This window comes from Orcinus orca, chromosome 6 (assembly GCF_937001465.1).
Source record: "Orcinus orca chromosome 6, mOrcOrc1.1, whole genome shotgun sequence".
NCBI lineage: Eukaryota > Metazoa > Chordata > Mammalia > Artiodactyla > Delphinidae > Orcinus > Orcinus orca.
In genome coordinates, this window is record NC_064564.1 from 108,827,279 (window position 1) to 108,844,560 (window position 17,282).

The window sequence follows — 17,282 nt, forward strand, 5'->3', positions numbered from 1 at the left end:
TTCCTGGCCAATGGAGATGGCCCTTGCTACACTGCAATGCCTCTCCCCGCCACCACCCCCCTTTCCTGTCTTGGTCCCAGGCACCTACTGAACAGTGGCCCCCAGTTCCCTGGCTGCACGTGGGGTTCCTGTGGTTCCCTGGCCCCATAACCTCCTGCTGGGCCCAGGCAAGGAGCCTGGACTATGAAGAGATGCCATTCCTGCCTCTGACGCCCTCAGCCAGCCTCCTTCATCCGGGCATCTGCAACAGCTTCTGACTCCTTCCTTCGGTCCTTCCCCATCCAGCTGTCCAAACCGATCCTCCAGAATTCTCTCACCGTTCTGGAAGATGGTAAGCCCTCCAAGGCCTTTCACGAAGTGGCCCCGAACTACACATGCCATCTGCTACTTCACCCTCCTAACCATCCCAGTTCCCAGGTTCCCATTAACAAGCACCTCCACGCTGTCCTGAGAAGCTGTGCCCTTCTGCGCACACCAGGCGCCCCTCCTTGAGACCTCCCAGCCAGCTGGATGCCAGGCTCTGCGGAAGCCATGGCCACATCTGCTGGAGCCCCTCTCACTCTCTAAGTCACGCAGCTCTTAAGTCTCTTCACAGGCCTGGCTCTGCTCCTGGACTGAGTGGGAGCCCTTCTCCCAAGCACAGAAGATGGCTCTTGTTCTGCTCAAGGCCCCGAGCAGTCCCCTCCCGCTTCCTGGGCTCCTTCTTGGTCAGGGGTTTCACCTTCTAAGCTGAAAATCCTGACGTTTTCCTCAAGTGCTCCTCCCCCAGCACAGCCTGGTTAGTAGTAGGAGGTGACAGTGAATGTTTCCAATAAATCCATGTGCCCAAGAGGGGAGAAGCGGTCTTGACAGTGTCACCAACCACATCAGCATTCTGTGCAAACTGACACCCCATAGAAGACCTTCCTCTGCAGTATGCAAACAGCTGGCTTCCTGCCTAAGCACTCCTGGTAACATGCGGCCCACTTCTCACCACACCTCATGGGAGGCACACTTTAGCTCAAACTGCCCAACTGGCTTTACCGTAACTATCTTTCCCCTTCTAGAACCACATACGACAAGTAAATACAACCCTTTAAAACAGCTGATGGAGGGCTTCCCTGGTGGCACAGTGGTTGAGAGTCCGCCTGCCGATGCAGGGGACACGGGTTCGTGCCCCGGTCTGGGAAGATCTCACATGCCGCGGAGCGGCTGGGCCCGTGAGCCATGGCCGCTGAGCCTGCACGTCCGGAGCCTGTGCTCCGCAATGGGAGAGGCCACAGCAGTGAGAGGCCCGCGTACCGCAAAAAAAAAAAACCAAAAAAAACCCCAAAAGAACAGCTGATGATGGAAAGGTCCATGATCTCTCCAGGTCTGTCCTTCAGCAGCCTTAACCTATCCCATCTTGAGGTGCTTTCAGCTTTCCTGAGTTCCTCAGGTGCCACCTTCCAGATGATGTGGAAGGAGTGATCCCCTCCAGGATGATGGCCACCATACCTCCCATAATACAGCCTCCAACCTTGCCTGAAGGACGTCAGAGAGCTGAGCATCTTCTGAGACCGTCTACATCGTGGAAGGGCCCAGTGAGACCCTGGCACCAGCGCTCTGGGAAGGCAACTGTGAGGGCGACCCCTTTAGTTGGAGCACACAAGGAAGGCCTAGCCAGAAACATGACAGCTGACAACCAAAACGTGGATGAAGCTCAGCGGAAACAGCACATCCCTTCCCTCCATACAACGCCTGGGGATCTCTCCGATGGCAGTTACTGGTTTGCATTTTATTACAGGGTTCAGTTACAGCACAAAAAGATGGTCTGTGGAAACAGACCCAACTGTGCAGCTGGCAAAGAAAACAACAAACAGGCCACCTGGCTCAAGGCTGGCCAGTCGGTAACCTTGCCCAGGAGCCAGGTTAGCGGGAGAAGGATGAGCCCGAAGTCTGGTTTCTTTTTTCCCACGGGGGGAGGGGAAGAAGAGGGGGGTCAGGGGGAGAGAGGTGGCTTTCTGCGTGTTTTGTCTCAAACCACACAGGACACATCCCAGAAGTCTGGAAGAAAGGTAAGTAGAACGAATGCCTCGTAAAGAGGAGAGGAAACTTGCCAGACAGTTTTAGGAAACAGGATAGCAGCAGCCTAGACTGTCAACACCAACCAGCAGTGGTGAGCACAGCGCCAGCAGGAGGGGTGGGCTCAGCCACGGACTAGCTGTGTAATTTTGGGCAAGTCATCTTGTCTAAGCCTCTATTTCCTCATCTGTAAAAGGAGAAAATTTCTAGATCCCACAGTTGTGGAGGAGCTCAAATCTCATCCCTAAGAAAGGGCTTCTGTTAACTCTAAAAACAGGAGAAATGCCATTTCTCCTGTGTGATTAAAAACTCACTTATCAGGAGCCACAGTGTTTTACCACAAATAAGCTGGTGGTTTGCAGAGGCCTCTTGGCTTCAATTTTCTTGTCTGTGCAGTGGTAACAACCACCCCTGTGCTGCAGCTTCTCTGAGTGGGACCATCAGGGCAGGGAACACAGTCATGGCCCGGAGAGAGCTCTGCTGGCACGCTACACACGCAGGTGCCATTCCCTCCGCAAGCCGCGGCTCAAGAACTCCTACAACCTGGGTTTACAAGAGGTTCCTTCTTCCCGTTCCGCCCCAGGATTCTGGCAGGTGGCTCAGAAAAACGGCAACTGCCAAGGCTGGTGGTGACGTGGGTTAGGGAAGAAGATCTTTCCCTGAAGAGAATTCTGCATCCACCTCCACGGCCACCTAACCCTAAGCAGGGACCCAGCCAGCCCCAGTCTGCCGAGGAGCTGGTGAGGGGACCCCAGCCTTCTGTGAAGCCGAGTCCAGGGGACACTCCTGGCAAGCAGAACAGGCCACTGCAATCTGCCCCTCACCCCCATCTCTGCGCAGCACTTGCCCAGGGCCATCTCTCTGCACTCACACCCCAACCCTGGGCCACCCCTCTTCCTTTGACCCAATGAGCCCAGCCTCACCAGCTCTCCTTCAGAGTTTGGCTCAAATCTTTTAAGACATCCCCATCGCCAATCTCAGGCCAGAGAGCGTGTACTCAGAAAGCATTAGCTAAATGAAAACGCACACCTCAATTTCTCATTGATATTCAAACAGAAAAACAAGCTTCAAATGCAAAAGCTTCCTCTGTTTATGCAGCCACACCTCAGCCCTCCAGTCTATCTTTCCAGTTTGTTAATCTTTTCCAACGGCTCTAAAAGAAAACAGCCCTATTTTAGGCCAGGATATCTGGTCTAAAATGACCTCAAGCCAAAGCCTAGATTCTAGCACGGGAGCCTGGGATTGGTTTGAGTCGGTGAGCTCCAAAGATCCTGCGACAGTGAGGCCCCTGGCTTGTGTTCAGGCCCTTTTTAGGCTGCATTCGGCCTTGCCTCACTGCCCACACACCACCTTCCTGTCCCCCGATGTGCTTCCTCACCTTCTTTCCAGACTTCTAATCCATAGCTGGTATAGCAGAAAAAGGCTCTGGCACTGGACAGAGCTGGATTTCATTCTTGACTCTAGCACTTAACTCTGAGCCTCAGTTTTTTCATCTGTAAAATAAGAATAATACCACCTTCAGAAAGGCTGAGAAATAAGAAAAATGTCCAAGTGCCTGGCACACACAAGGTACCAATTTTAGCATCTTTCTTCCCGCTCTCCTTTCTTCCATCCACTGCTGCCCACAGCCCAAAATGACCTAAACTGAAGGCCACTGTTAGCTACCTGGGACATTCAGCTGACATGTGAATGCAGAGACTGTTCTTCCAAACCACACAAAAGGATCAAAGTAGGAGAAACTGCAACAAAGCAGAGAGAGACTAGGCTCCTAGGCAGCGCAAAGAGAATGCCCTCACTGCAGCAGGCTAATCCCGTTACCTCCTGGGGGCCGTAAGCAGCAAAAAGATGACTCAGGACCGCATCTCCAGCTAGGATATGCTAATCTGACTCTTAAACTGCCTGGGCAGATGGTGGCAGTCTCCACACTACCCACCAGCAGAGACAGCATAGTTTGCAGAAATAGCAAAGTTCTGCCAAGAAAGACCCTAAGACCCTCCTTAGAAGGACCAGGTAATTAAGGTGTTAACAACTGACTGATCAAGGCAAAACAAACAAAAGAACCCTCGATCGTTACTGAGGCAAGAATTCCACCCAGATGGCTACAGCTGAGGAATGGGGTCACGTCTGCCAGGACATCACTGACACACATATATCCTGGATTGAAGAAGCGCCTCTTGACTATAATGCAACTCTACCTTATTTGCCTTTAAAAGTAACACTCAGTCCTGTCTACACAGTTTTTATAACCTTAGAGCATCACAGAACTCGATCTGTATTCCCCACTTAGCTCACCTCTACCAGCAGAGAGGAATGCGGCTGCACACTTTTCTCCAGAGGTTTCGGAGGTCCACGTAGACACGTGCGAGCCAGAGACAGACAGGAAGATGCTCACCCTTTATTCAGACCAACCATCTCCTCATTTTTCTTTTTGCTGAAAAGCAACTTCCCAACTGTGTCCAGATAGATAAATGGGTATATGGACAGAGAGAGGGATGGATAGACAGGTATGTTTTTTTCTAAGATTAACAGGCAAGAGGGAGGCCTCGAGTGGTGTTAACTACAGATTTTTTTTTTCCCAAGGTGTTGCAGCAAACTAGAAGAGAGAAGCATCCAAGTCAACAGCCTTCTAAGCATGCCACCCGGTCTCCTCTTTCTTTTCTGTGATTTATAGTAACTTGCGTTCTACCTGCCAAATAAATGGTGAGCTCTGAATGTCAGATTCTGGGGCTAGCTGTAATCAAACACACACTCTTTTCTTACTAATGCACTGGCAGGAAACTTAGAATCAGCAGGTTGATAAGCTCAGCCCCTTTGAAGTTCCAAGCACACCTAAATCCCAAAGCAAGTATTACAAACGCCTGGCAACAGACTGCCCGATGATTAACTACCACACAGAAACATGAGCATCTTCGTCCAGCACGGATCTGCAGCAGCCTCCCACACCAGGTCTCATCCAGTGTTTGCTTTGTACCTCCCAACTGACCCGAAGTTGCTAGAGTCCTCTCCCAAAGCCTGGAGTATCCCAAACCTGTCAACACTAAAGAACCCACGCCGCTCCCCCCGCCCCCCAGCAGGCCACGCACCTGCTTCTCCACTACATGCCGGCACAGCACAGCCTCCCGCACGTATTTTGTCACCTCAGCCAACCACAGTAAGAACGGTCAGCATTTACTGAGCACTTACTCTGTACCAGGTCCTATTCAAAGCACTCTGTGTATTAACTCAGAATCTAATTCCTAGGCCCCACAGGAGTTTGCTGGAGGGAGAGAAATATACTCTGGCCCAGAGTCCCACATGGTTTCTAATCCCTATTTCTAGCTGTGCTATAAAGCTTACATAACCTAATTTGCATTATGCTGCTATTTTAAAAAAATCTCCAAAGATCACTGCTTCAAGCATCAATGGAAGCTGTTAGCTCTTACCTAAAATGATAATGTGGGAAAGGATATCTATTCTTACAACTAAGTCAACTTCAATTCTTGACTTAAAACAGACTTTCTGGAAGATGCTATTGGGAAAGGAAGGAACTTACATAAGAAGTACTAGCTCTGTGCTCTGTAAGTAACTGCTAGAGAGAAACACGTCAATATTGAACTCACCTCAGTGGTAGACAGCTTCCTGGCTCTGCAGGTTCACTTACCACCCATCTCCCTTCCCGGCCTCCTAGTAACACTGAGAAATCTCTGGTCAATGGATGGCATGGCCTCAGATGGTTTCAGAGTAGGAGTCTGAATGCAACAGAACCTTTCTTGTTCTGGGTGACTTCAGAGGGACCACCCCCATCCCAGCACCACCAGGGAGGCACTGGCATACGCTGAATGGAAGTTGCAGGAAGACCACTCACAGAGCAGGCTGTCTTCAGCTTTAACTGCTCTCAATGTCCCTGATTTTTAGGGCTCTAGATTGCTAGAAATCTAACTGTTGGGGTTGGGGGAAAGGGGGCAGATCTCCTTAGTTCACTCCTGTAACTCACTACTGAAGATTTACCTCCAGTGCAGTTATTAATGAAACCCAAGAAACAGGGAAATGATAATGAATGATTGATTATAAGAGTAAAATTTCCCTCACTCGTCATCAAAAAATGTGGTCAGTGTTTAAATTAACCACTTTTGTTCTTTGCTACACTATAAAAACTAGTTTTAAAGGACTGGGCTCTTTGTTATTCATTTCATTCACTGCACTTATGTGGATAGAGGTCCATGAACATAAACCAGAGTTGGTTTCAGGCTCTCAAAACTGCCAGGGAAATTTAAAATGAGTGAATTTCCAAATGATGCCCATTTTCAGTGATGTCAGGGGGCCCCTATTATTAACTAATTTATAAATAAACTATTAACTAAGTAAATTATCTTCTGACACTGCTAATGCATTATTTGGCTCCCAACCTAGGATATTTACAATAGGCCCAATTCCACCAACAAGGAGACTCTCCGACTTAAAAGGTTTCCACTGGGCGGAGCCTGTTTTGCTAGAGAAGAACCTGTCCCGTAAGGGGCACTTGGCTGTTTGATCAGGACTGGAATGTACTTGGTACTAGTCAACTAGACCTCACTCAGCCTTTTATAGATGCCGAAGCCACATTCAATGTACATACAGATTCTGTATGGGAAAAAAGTTGTTCCAGCAACCTTCAAAGTTAGCAATAAAAAGAAAACTACTACTTAGAGACAAATATAAAACATAAACTTCATTTTAATCAATCTATCTATCTATCTATCTATATATCAAGTACAACCTTAGCACAGAACATCTAACACATATGAAATGCATTTATGGAATGAATACACGTAACGAAGAAGCAAATCCTTTTGAAAATAGTCGGCCTAACCCTCACATCTTTTAAATGAACTCCATGACGGTTGGATCAGGTGGGAAATAAATCATCTATCTAATCTGGAAAAGAAAGATGAATTGCCTTACATCTATTTGGTCTCTGCACACCAGGTATTTACCATTCTGAGTCTTGCCATAATTGATTCTGCAAATACTTAGCTTAACTCAGTCAATTTTATATTTTTCCATAGTTACCTTAATAGTTTGGTTTTTTTCATTTGCTATTGCTTTTTTTTTTTTATGGCTTCTTGCTGCTGTTGTATTAGGGCATACAACACAGATCAGAGATACTCATTTCTCAGAGAAGTCTCTCTCCTTGAGAAATTGGCACTTGGATCCTCAGCTTATGTAACAGCTACATATAAATGGGTCCTACCGGCACTGTTACCAATCTTGCTGCTTATGAAATTCCAGCACTTTTTGCCCTGACGTAAAAATCTTAGGTGAACACTTCCCACCACCAAATTCTTTTATTTAAACAGGTAAGTGTGTGTAATTCGCATATACGTTATAAGTTTCTATACACATACACACACTTAACTCAAAAGTGAAATGTCTCTCAAAGAGAAAGTAATTATAAGGGTATTAAAAACAAAATGCTGAAAATAACTATTTCACATTTAGATCATTAAAAATGTTAAAGTAATGTGATAAGACCTAAGAGATCAAATACATCATATATGATTGTCATATATGCATGTTGTGTTCATCGATTTTTAATTTTCTCTTTAATCAGAAAATAAAAGCGCTTACCTTTGTATACTGAGACCACAGCTTACAGTCACTATATCTCAGCCTATTTTATACAAGTGATATGGCTACGAAGGTCCAAGGAGAACGAGAATAAAGTGAGATAAACGTGCTGAAAACTGCTTAAAAGTATTAACCTGAAATACACAGAGGATCCAACACCAGTTTTAAAAATACATTAACGAGGTATTCCCAGCTCTTCAATTAATAATGGTGAATGACTGATTCATGATTTTCAAACATTCACCCAAATTTTAAAAAAGAAGAAAAGGCTAATACCAGCAAAATCTATCAGTGGTTTGTTCCCCAGGTTAACAATTTGGGAGAGACTACAAACGACTCCAGGAGCCCTGGCTTCCCCGCACCATGCACTGCATCTAGTCAGCATGAGGTATGTTGGGAATCTATTGGACCAATTACCTTGCACAAGAGATGGGGTGCTCCCACAGCCTCAAGAAACATGGCTGCAGGCCACCTCCCTGGCTGGGTGCCAGCCCCCATGCAAAGAATATGGCTTCAAGGAGGACCCCTATCTCTGAGGAATTATAATAGCGCTAACTGACGCAGTCAGGAATGCAACTATTCAGTTTATGTGCTAAAAAAGTTTAAAAACTGTCAGAAGATAGCACAGCTCATACACTAATTCTAAGTTCTACATTGGTTTGTAGACTCCCCAACGAGACTAGGCTAGGAGGGGCTAAGTATATCCAGATATTGCTAGGTTTCCAAAGGAAAAGTTTTCAAACAGACACCGTGGCTCTGAATAAAGTATTGCTCTTCTTTAAAATGCTCATTCACTGCTTTCCAAAAGGAGGTGTCAGAGTGCTGTGTCTGAAAGCTGGAAAGCCTCAGGGGGTCACATTGCTCTTAAGACTAAGACATAGAAATTGCCATTTCAAGCCAGACAACCTGATGGTTCTAGAAGTCAGAGAAGAAATCTTGAGGGCCCAAGTGAATAATAAATGGTGCGACGCTCAGAGGCTGGCAATAGGGGCTGTCAATGAAAAAACCACCTACAGTGGAGAAAAGAGCAGAGAAGCAAAACTTTATGTTAATTTCACAGAATTTGGTGAAGCCAAAAGCTTCATTTATATTTCTCTGCTCTTTCAGCTGTAAGTGGAATTTTCATTACAAAATGAAGGGGTGGGAAGGGTAAAGGGGGTGGGGGTAGGGGGAGGACACTTAATTCATTACAAGATTTAAACAGTTGAACTTGCATGGTTACCACTTCTAACAAAGGACTGACAGCTCAATTATTTTAAGTAAAGCAGAGAAATGTAAAAGTTTGCAGCAACTGGGCAGGTTTACAACATGGTTAGTAACTTCCAACAAACAACAACAAAAAAAAAAAAAAAAAAAGACTTGGTAGAAACCATTTGAAATGACTGCCATCATGTTGGAAAACAGCACAGCTCCATTTTCACCATTATAGAAGGGTTGAGTTATGAAGCTGAGTCAGCTACTTCAAAAGAATTTTCTAAAGAGAAATCTCCAAAGAGATTCCAACTTGGAATGCAAATTTGACAATCAATTTCAAATAACAATACAGCTGCAGCTGCCAATTAATAGTATTCCAAAAACAAAGAGGACTGTTTGTAAATATTTAATTAATAAAAAATGGACACTACCAGCCATGCTTTTTCTTCTCAGTGATGGCTCTGTTTCATCCATAGGTCAGCAAAACGAATCAATGAAACATGAAAACTCCCAGCTGAGATGGGCCCTCTTGTGTACGTCTAGCCACTAATGCACAGGATGAGAATGGTAAGTTCACAGCTACTTCCAGCAAGTGATGAGGTTTTATTAAAGTATCACCCACCACTAATAAAGACAAAAGGTCAAGGAGCAGCAGTAACAAGCATGGTGTAAAAATTTTATTTCTGATAAGTAACACTAACATTTGTTTTAAACGATCTGTTTCATTCTCATTTAGCGGTCCCAAAGAAATCTGGTACATAAATTTGCCGTATTTTGTGAAGCCCATTCTCAGCGACGGGTACTGTTCAGCTCCAAAAACCAGAAATGAAGAAAGACGAGGAAAGCTAATTCATACTAAAAACAGACATTTTTAAGACACAGAACTTGTAAATATCAACATGGGACCACACTGTTGCCTTCATGGGGGCGAGTACCTTAATAAAACCATTACCTTCTAGTAACATCATAGGCTTCCAAACAAGGTGAGAATGCAAGTGGAAGACTTAGGTCTGCACCCTTTACAGAACAACACAATGTTACCAACTGATCATTTTTCACCAGCTTAATCAGGTGTCTTAAAAAATAAATGCTGACCCATGGCTGAAACCTGTCACTTTTCACAGCAGCACTCAACAAGAACTGGGACAATCGAAGAGCAAGTTTTTATGGGGACCCTGTTGCTGCTTTAGATTCTGATGTAATTGAAGAGGATAAGAGACCCTTCAAAGAATCCCAGAAAAATCGCTAATCTTCTCTCTGCATGAAAAAAGCCAGGGAGTGAACACAGTATCTTACAGAGTGAAGAAGGCCACAAGAACAAGAGAGGGTGATTGATCAATTAATTTATTATTTTTTAAAACTTGGAAATTCGGAAAGTAAAATAATCACATTCCTCCTTCCCCATCTCTGGGTAGTGCCATCATTTTAATAAGCAATGCTCAGATAACAGAGTAAACCTTTATCATGGGGATGCCCTCGTAAAGCAGGAGTACAAAGGGCTTACAAAGTAAATAGACTGTGGCTCAAACTAACAATCGCCTTTGCTTTGTTTTATCAGTTTGGTTACAAATGAATGGGTTTCTAGGGCTAAGTTATTATTAGTTTTCAATTCTTTATAATTTGATACCAAAACATATCAAAAATAATAAGCTAAAACAATATTCAAACCCATATTTTATTGGCTTTAATTACACACTTCAATATTTACAAAGTTAAAGTTTAAATGAAAAGTCTCTATTGTATTAAAAAAAAATAACTACAGCCCGAATTAACGTGCCCTGGGGCAAATACATATCAATCAGCTAAGCATCAGTGACTGCATCAGGAACCAGGCAGTACTCTGTGTTACAACAAAGCAGTTTATTTGTGATCAGTGTTTGAGACTCTATACATCCTTCACGAATTTAATTTTACATAATCTGATACTCCTCTTAAAACTTAAACTTTGAACTGCTAGACTTATTTCCCTAGAACAGAAGGGCTGGTATAAGTTATTTTCCGGAAATGAGGTACCGTTTCACAGAACTAGTTTCTTTTTGTTTGTTTGTTTTCAAGTTTTAGAGAACTAAATTTGCGTTTGTTAAAATCAAAAAGTAGGAAAGATGTTCTTTACAAATAATTTTGATCAAGTATGTGTTCAAAGAAAGCAGGATAAAAAGGCTTTTTCTCTAACATTCTGTATGTACTGTATTGTTCAATAGGAATTAGCTTCTGTCATTTGCTAAAAGAATGAGTAGTGGGGAACAGGATATGTTGGGAATTTCATAACGGGTAACAGAACCATTCTCTTGGGTAAACCTACAGAGAAAAGAAACGGAGAGGACTCCAAATAAGTTTAATAATCCAATAAAAATTTCAGGTTAAAAAAAAAAAAAGAATCTTACAGTAATTATCATTAACCTTTTCCAGATTAGTCAGTCAACATGTACCATTATGGAAGAGGCCCACAAACTTTGAAGTTACTCTTAATATTTTCCACTCAAAATTAAGATGGCTACATCATAGGAAGAAGGATATTCAAAAAGGGATTTCATCTGAGTGAACTGTCATGAATTATAAAGCTCAAAAGCAATGCTATTGATTAATATTCTGAAGTGACTCTCAATTTGGCACATCACATATTACAGGAGAAACAGGGACGGTCAAGATTCACAGCACAGCTTTCTGTGCAGGCCTGAGATCCCCAGAAAGACAGTTCCAACTGGAGCCGTGACCAGGTGTTTACCTTGGCTACTGCCAATATTGGCATGGCAAATCTGGAAAGATTAATTACTTGCTTAATTTTGTAATTAATGAGTTCTTGTGGCCTCACAAACTTCTGCATACTCAAGCATGATTTGAAATCTGATCCTTATTTCTATTCTAATATTTAAGCTCTGGAGAAATCACAAAGCAGCAACAGCAGGTACTCGAGGGCACCAGATGATCAGAGGGAAGTTACCCCACATGCAACAGCTTTACAAAGGCCAAAAGACATATTTACCTTACAGCCAAAAGAAAGCATCGTTTTAGTAGGTTGGCATCACAGTAACATTTAAAAACCAAATCTTTTATGTGAAAAATGGGGGCATTACATTTCACCAGCTTTGGAAGTCAGTTATATGGCGCATGGGAGCCTTCTGAAGGGGGGCTCAGAGGCCGTGGGGTGAGAGCATAATGTTAGAGAGGGAAGAACAAGAGAGAAAAACTAAAAAGACAGGAAAAACGTGAATGTGCCTTAGAGCCTAGATATACAAGTGTTTTAAAGAAAAAAATTAAGCTGTAGCAAACCTGTACTAAAGAACATGGGACTTACTATGTCTAAAAGAAAGACACGGACTTCAGGACCTGCCCTAGGAGGCAGACGCTTTGGCTCTCACACAAGACATATTACAATGAGTCTAGTGAGTCAAAATGTATTTGGATAAACTGACCAGACCTAATTCACAGGAAGGATGAGGTGGTCAGGGTATCCAGAAGTTGGCTGAATGGTAAAAGCAAATTGCCAAATCAAAAGGAGCTAGAGAGCCTGAATTCAGAAGGAACTCTAAGTGATAGCATATTCTTGGATGGGGAGGCCCTGGCCAATCCTGAATGTGTCAGTGGAGACATTCAGTTAAGGAAGAAACTCCAGACTCTGCTCTCAGCCTTAGAGGAAACTCACCCCAAACGTCTGAGCCTTCCAGCTTCTCCACATCTTTCCAGGATGTAAATTATCTATCTTAATGGGGAAAGCGGTCAAACTGTTCACTTTCTACTTATTTCTACAGCTAGGAAATCAGATGAAGCTTCAGTTTAGCAGTGTCTTAAAGACCCATAATTTTCATCCAAACAAAAATGGGAAAGCTGATGCATGAAGAGAAAAAAGCATAATGGAAGGTCTGAGGCTCGTGTGGAGGACTAACGCCACAAGTAGCAACACAGTCCAGGGCCTTCTCTTCTGTGTGCACACACACCCAGCCTGGGGTCGCACTGCTGCACACACACGTGTGCACCCGCCCACTCTTACACTCACATGCATTCTCTCACATGTGTGCACACACACTCGCGCTCTTTTTTCTCTCAACGACAAACATCCTATAGATGGCCAACTCTATACCACACAGCACCCGAGTTAGGAAAAATGCCTAAGAGAGCATATCACTGACTCCAAACCTACTGCCTCCATTGCCACATAAACCTCATTCAAAAGTTATCCAAAGGGCCACTGAGGTTCATTTCCGCATCTGCCTTTGTTTTTTATTTTTGGAGGGAGAGGAGCTATTCCTGTGATTTTCTCACTGTACTACACAGACCTTCTGCAGTAAGCACTTCAGTAACTGCTGCAGATACCCCCTCATCACCCTCTAGGACCTGTTCACTACACCTCTACAGAAAAATTCATGAAAAAGGATGACAGCTATGAATTTGAAGTGAGCACTTCCTATCTCTAACTCAAATCACCTAGAGTTCACAAACCAGAAACTTAAATGTAGCTCTATAACTGGCAGGCAGCCAAGCTAGAAACTGAGTATGGCCCTTCAGTAGCCTTTGAATGGAGTATAAGTTGGCTGTAAGAAGAACTACTTAAAATATTTAATTTCAATATGGTCAGAAACAGGCAATTAGAACAAGCAGTCCTTCAATCAGGCAAAGCAGAGAGAAGAGCAACTCCAACCAAACCAAGAACCACAAGGTTGTGGCATTTTCAACGGGAATTTAAGTTGGGTCACTAGAATAAGTAGGTCTGAGATCCTCCAATTCATTTAAAGAAACCCTAGATACAAACTGCGCTTTGGACTGCTGTGCAGAGTGGCTTAAGAGGAGAAATCAGTAAGACGGTGTACATACCATAGGCAGGGGCAGCTGTGCTGTAACCATATGGTGTTCCATAGCCTGGTGCAAAGAAGGAGAAAGCACATCAGTCCAGGAAAAAGGGCAGAGTCAGCGCCAGCCCGATTCACAAGGACCACCCGGCCCGGCGCCTTGGGCCCCAAGGGCTCCTTCCAGGTGCTGGCTCAACCAGAACCCTTCCCAGAATGGCCCGAGTCCACCGAGATTCCTCCATGCCTATGCAGAGTGGAAGCTTTTTACTACGGCCTACCAAGCTCTCCTGACCTACCAGAATATCCTGTTTCTTTCTCACTACACTTACCACATTGTATTATAATTATCAACCCTTTGTCTGTGTTCCCCCCTAGAATGGCAGAGACTCAAGTCTTATACATCTTTGCAACACTTGAACCTAGCAGAATGTCTGGCATATAGTAACCACTCACACATTTAATTTGTTCAACAAAAGAATACTTAGAACCACTCAAGTTACCAATTTCTCACAGTTGGAAAATAGGAATTTCCAAGTCTTTTTTTCAGAAAGCAGTGACAGAGCAGGCTAAAGCCTCAACTGCCACTGAAGAGGGCGCACAGATCAGGCTGTGGGCTCGAGGGCAAGGTCCATGTCTTGTTGAAATCCGAATTCTGGGCCCCAGCACAGGGTCTCTCAGTAAATGTTGTTAAAATTGCCATTAGCATCTGGTGCCTATGAAGAAGGCTCATATTATCAATAAAGTACAAAGAACACAAAAGTTTTTGAATCATTTAGTTCTGGCACTAGTTTCTTATATGTCCTTAGATATGTAACCTCTGAGTTGCCACTTCCATCTATAAAATGGGAAACCCTCCAAGCTACTTTATAGTTTTAAAGGGATTAGAAATACTACGTTAATAGAAATGACAATCTTTAATCTTTCAGTAAAATGACTTTAAAACATATAACTACTAAATCACTTGGGTAAATCTCTAGGAAAAACTGGTTTCTAAAATAGAACAAGGGCACAAAATCTACATGGGCCCTTCACATTGTACCCAAAACAAATCAAGCTTTTTTACTTTACAGCCCCTTTTTCTATAATCATTTCTGCCGCTAGAATGATTTTTTTTTTCCTTCTTCTCTAGCTGACCAACTGCAACTCATCCTTTAGGTATCTATCACCTCCTCTGTAAAGTCCCCCAGGCTTGCCGTTCACTTTGCCCACCCCATGTCACAGCTTGCATCATATCACACGGTACTTTCTCAAGTGTCTGTTCCTACCCCATGTGACCCCGAGCATTCACAGGGGCAGACGCTAAGTGTTGGTCATCTTTGAATGCTCAGATCTAAATCTCTTGTTTGAGATAAAACATTCAAATATATGTTGAATAAGTAAATTGCTTTTGGGGACTAACTGAAACATTGTCTTAGAGATAAAGTTTTTCACTTTTTAGTCTATACTTAAGTCATATAAAACTGCGGGTTGTACAACTTAGTCTTTAGTGCTCACTAAATCATATATTTCAAGAGGACACAAGGCAGATGAAATAAGCAGTAGGAAATATACAGTAGGAAAAGTATCAGAAGCCAAAAAAAAAAAAAAAAGATTAATGCTTAAAAAAGAAGGCTGTATATCAAATCTATTCCAGGAAAAGGTAGCTGGTTGGCTAAGGCTACAGTTTCAAACGTTTTACTAAAACCTCCTTAAAGAGATGAAACTATAACAACTAAGCTGGCCACTAATGAGGCCACTGGGGTTCTAATCCTGACTTCACATCTCACTAAGGTGACTCTGAATTGCACCTGCTATTTAACCTCTCTGAGCCTCAGTCTTCTGCAGAAACTGATGGCAGAGGAATGTAATTAAATAACATATGTAAAAATACTTACTACACTCCCTGCTGCACAAAATACACTCTGCAAATGGCATATAGCCTATTCATAATCCAAACTGACCTAATCTGAATCTTCTCTAGGCTATAAAAGAACTTCCTTTTTAAAAGCTTCAGAAGACAGGCCTTTCACAGAGGTCAGTGCAATGATGTAAGAGAGAAGCTACTACAGAGCAGAGAGGCAGACAGCAGGATTCCTCTCACAATCACTGCCACTAGCTGATGGCTGCTGACCCCTCGGGCGTGAGGGAAACGTCCCATGGCCCAGCAGCTGGACAAAACTGGACGAGCACGTCACCAAAGGCAAGAGAGTTCACCTCAGTAACCTGCCTACTACTGTTTAATGAAAGCTGCTTCCTTTAAATAAGACATGAAATGAGGCAAAAATAAATAAATAAATAAATTTCCATAGAAATAGTGAGATGCACAGAAAAATGTCTTAATTTTGGACACACAAAAAATACCAAACTGTAACCACCCTCTTACACTGTCTTTCAGCGCTCTCTGTCTCCTTCAATGGTGCCGCCATCCAACCTACTTCCTCCAGCATAAGATCCTGGGAGGGACCTGAAACCTCACTCTGTTTCGTTCTCCACATTCAATCCATCAATTCTGCTTCTGAAGTTCTTCCATCTGCTCACTTCATGACCCCCATCTACTTCCCTACACCCCCTGGAGATCCCTCCACGGCCTCTAGTCTAGTCTCTGAGCTTACAAAAACCTTCTACTTTGTCTTGGCATGCCGACTTCTATCCTTACAAGCCATTCTTCATGCTACAGAGAGTGATCTTTACAAATAAAGTCTGAAAGTCTTATCTCCTTACTCCTCTTAGAACCCTTCACGACGTCCCCCGTACTTAGGTGCTAAGACCAAAATCCAAACCACAGCCTCCAGGACAGGACTGAGCACCCACTTTAGCCCAAATTCCCCCGACCCCCTCCCCCTTCACCCACACCCAGTGCTCTCCACACTACAGACATGTTGGCCTCCTCCTAATTCTTCAAATGAGCCAAGTTCCCTCCTACCAGCACCATAGGGTGCTGATGTGCTATTCCCTCTGTGTGAGGTGTTCTTCTGTCCCAATCTTCTCTGAGTTAACCCCTACTCATTCTTCAAAGCTCAGTTCAAGTGTCACATCTTCAGGGAAACCTTTGAGTCCCCGACAGACTAGACCAGGTTTCTCTGTCACGTTCCCTCACAGCATCGTGCCCCTCTCCTTCATCACAGCAACTCAGTCAGTCGTGAGTATTCCATTAGTATGTCTCACCTTTAGACCAAACACTGCAGGAGAACAAAATCCATGTCTGCTGTGTGTCAAAGCAGGCACACAATATTTGAATAAGAGTACACATTGTTTATATGACACATCTTTGAGCTATGCCCCTACTGGGATCAACTTCTAGAAGCTTAATTCCAAAGCCACATCATCCACAGAACTTCCCAAAACGCCTATTCTAAGTCTTTCTTAGAAAAAAAAAAAAAAACCACAACCTAAGTGAACTTCTTAAGAGTGTTATGCAAAAAAATAATGACAGGATAAGACCCAATCTTTATGACCATTTCATCTTGATCAACAACTACTAGTGGTTTAGTTGTCAAGTTCAAAGTTCCATACTTGCAATATTACAGAGAATTTGATTTTCATGAGACAGAGGTACAGCTACTGCTGAGATGATACAAGGATCAGAAGAGAAGGCAAGCAGAGGGCATCTTTTCCCATCTTCCTCAAGCCATGTGGTGAAATGGAAAGAATATAAACTTTGGAATTAGAAACACCGACATTCAAATCTTTGCTCTG

The 17,282-nt window shown here is 43.6% G+C and overlaps 1 protein-coding gene and 1 long non-coding RNA gene across 10 annotated transcripts in view; one reads left to right on the plus strand and one right to left on the minus strand.

Annotated features, from left to right (window-relative positions):
• Positions 1-4,480: 4,480 nt before the first annotated feature.
• Positions 4,481-17,282, minus strand: part of STRBP (spermatid perinuclear RNA binding protein) — a 139,569-nt gene continuing 126,767 nt past the window's right edge. For 5 of the 9 annotated variants that reach the window (XM_033427234.2, XM_033427239.2, XM_033427237.2 and 2 more), the window contains 2 exons: positions 13,633-13,677; positions 10,150-11,121 (listed from right to left, as the gene is read on the minus strand). In XM_033427234.2, coding sequence (XP_033283125.1) covers positions 11,045-11,121; positions 13,633-13,677 — 122 coding nt within the window. In that variant the 3' untranslated portion in view covers positions 10,150-11,044. Of the gene's footprint in view, positions 6,937-7,097; positions 7,764-10,149; positions 11,122-13,632; positions 13,678-14,107; positions 14,321-17,282 lie in introns of those variants that run through there. The other 4 variants (XR_004483011.2, XR_004483012.2, XR_007478093.1 and 1 more) reach the window with 4 other exon arrangements.
• Positions 4,625-16,975, plus strand: LOC125964832 (uncharacterized). The gene is made up of 4 exons (XR_007478102.1): positions 4,625-4,743; positions 7,613-8,017; positions 9,300-10,150; positions 15,568-16,975. It is a non-coding gene; the product is annotated as an uncharacterized LOC125964832 (long non-coding RNA).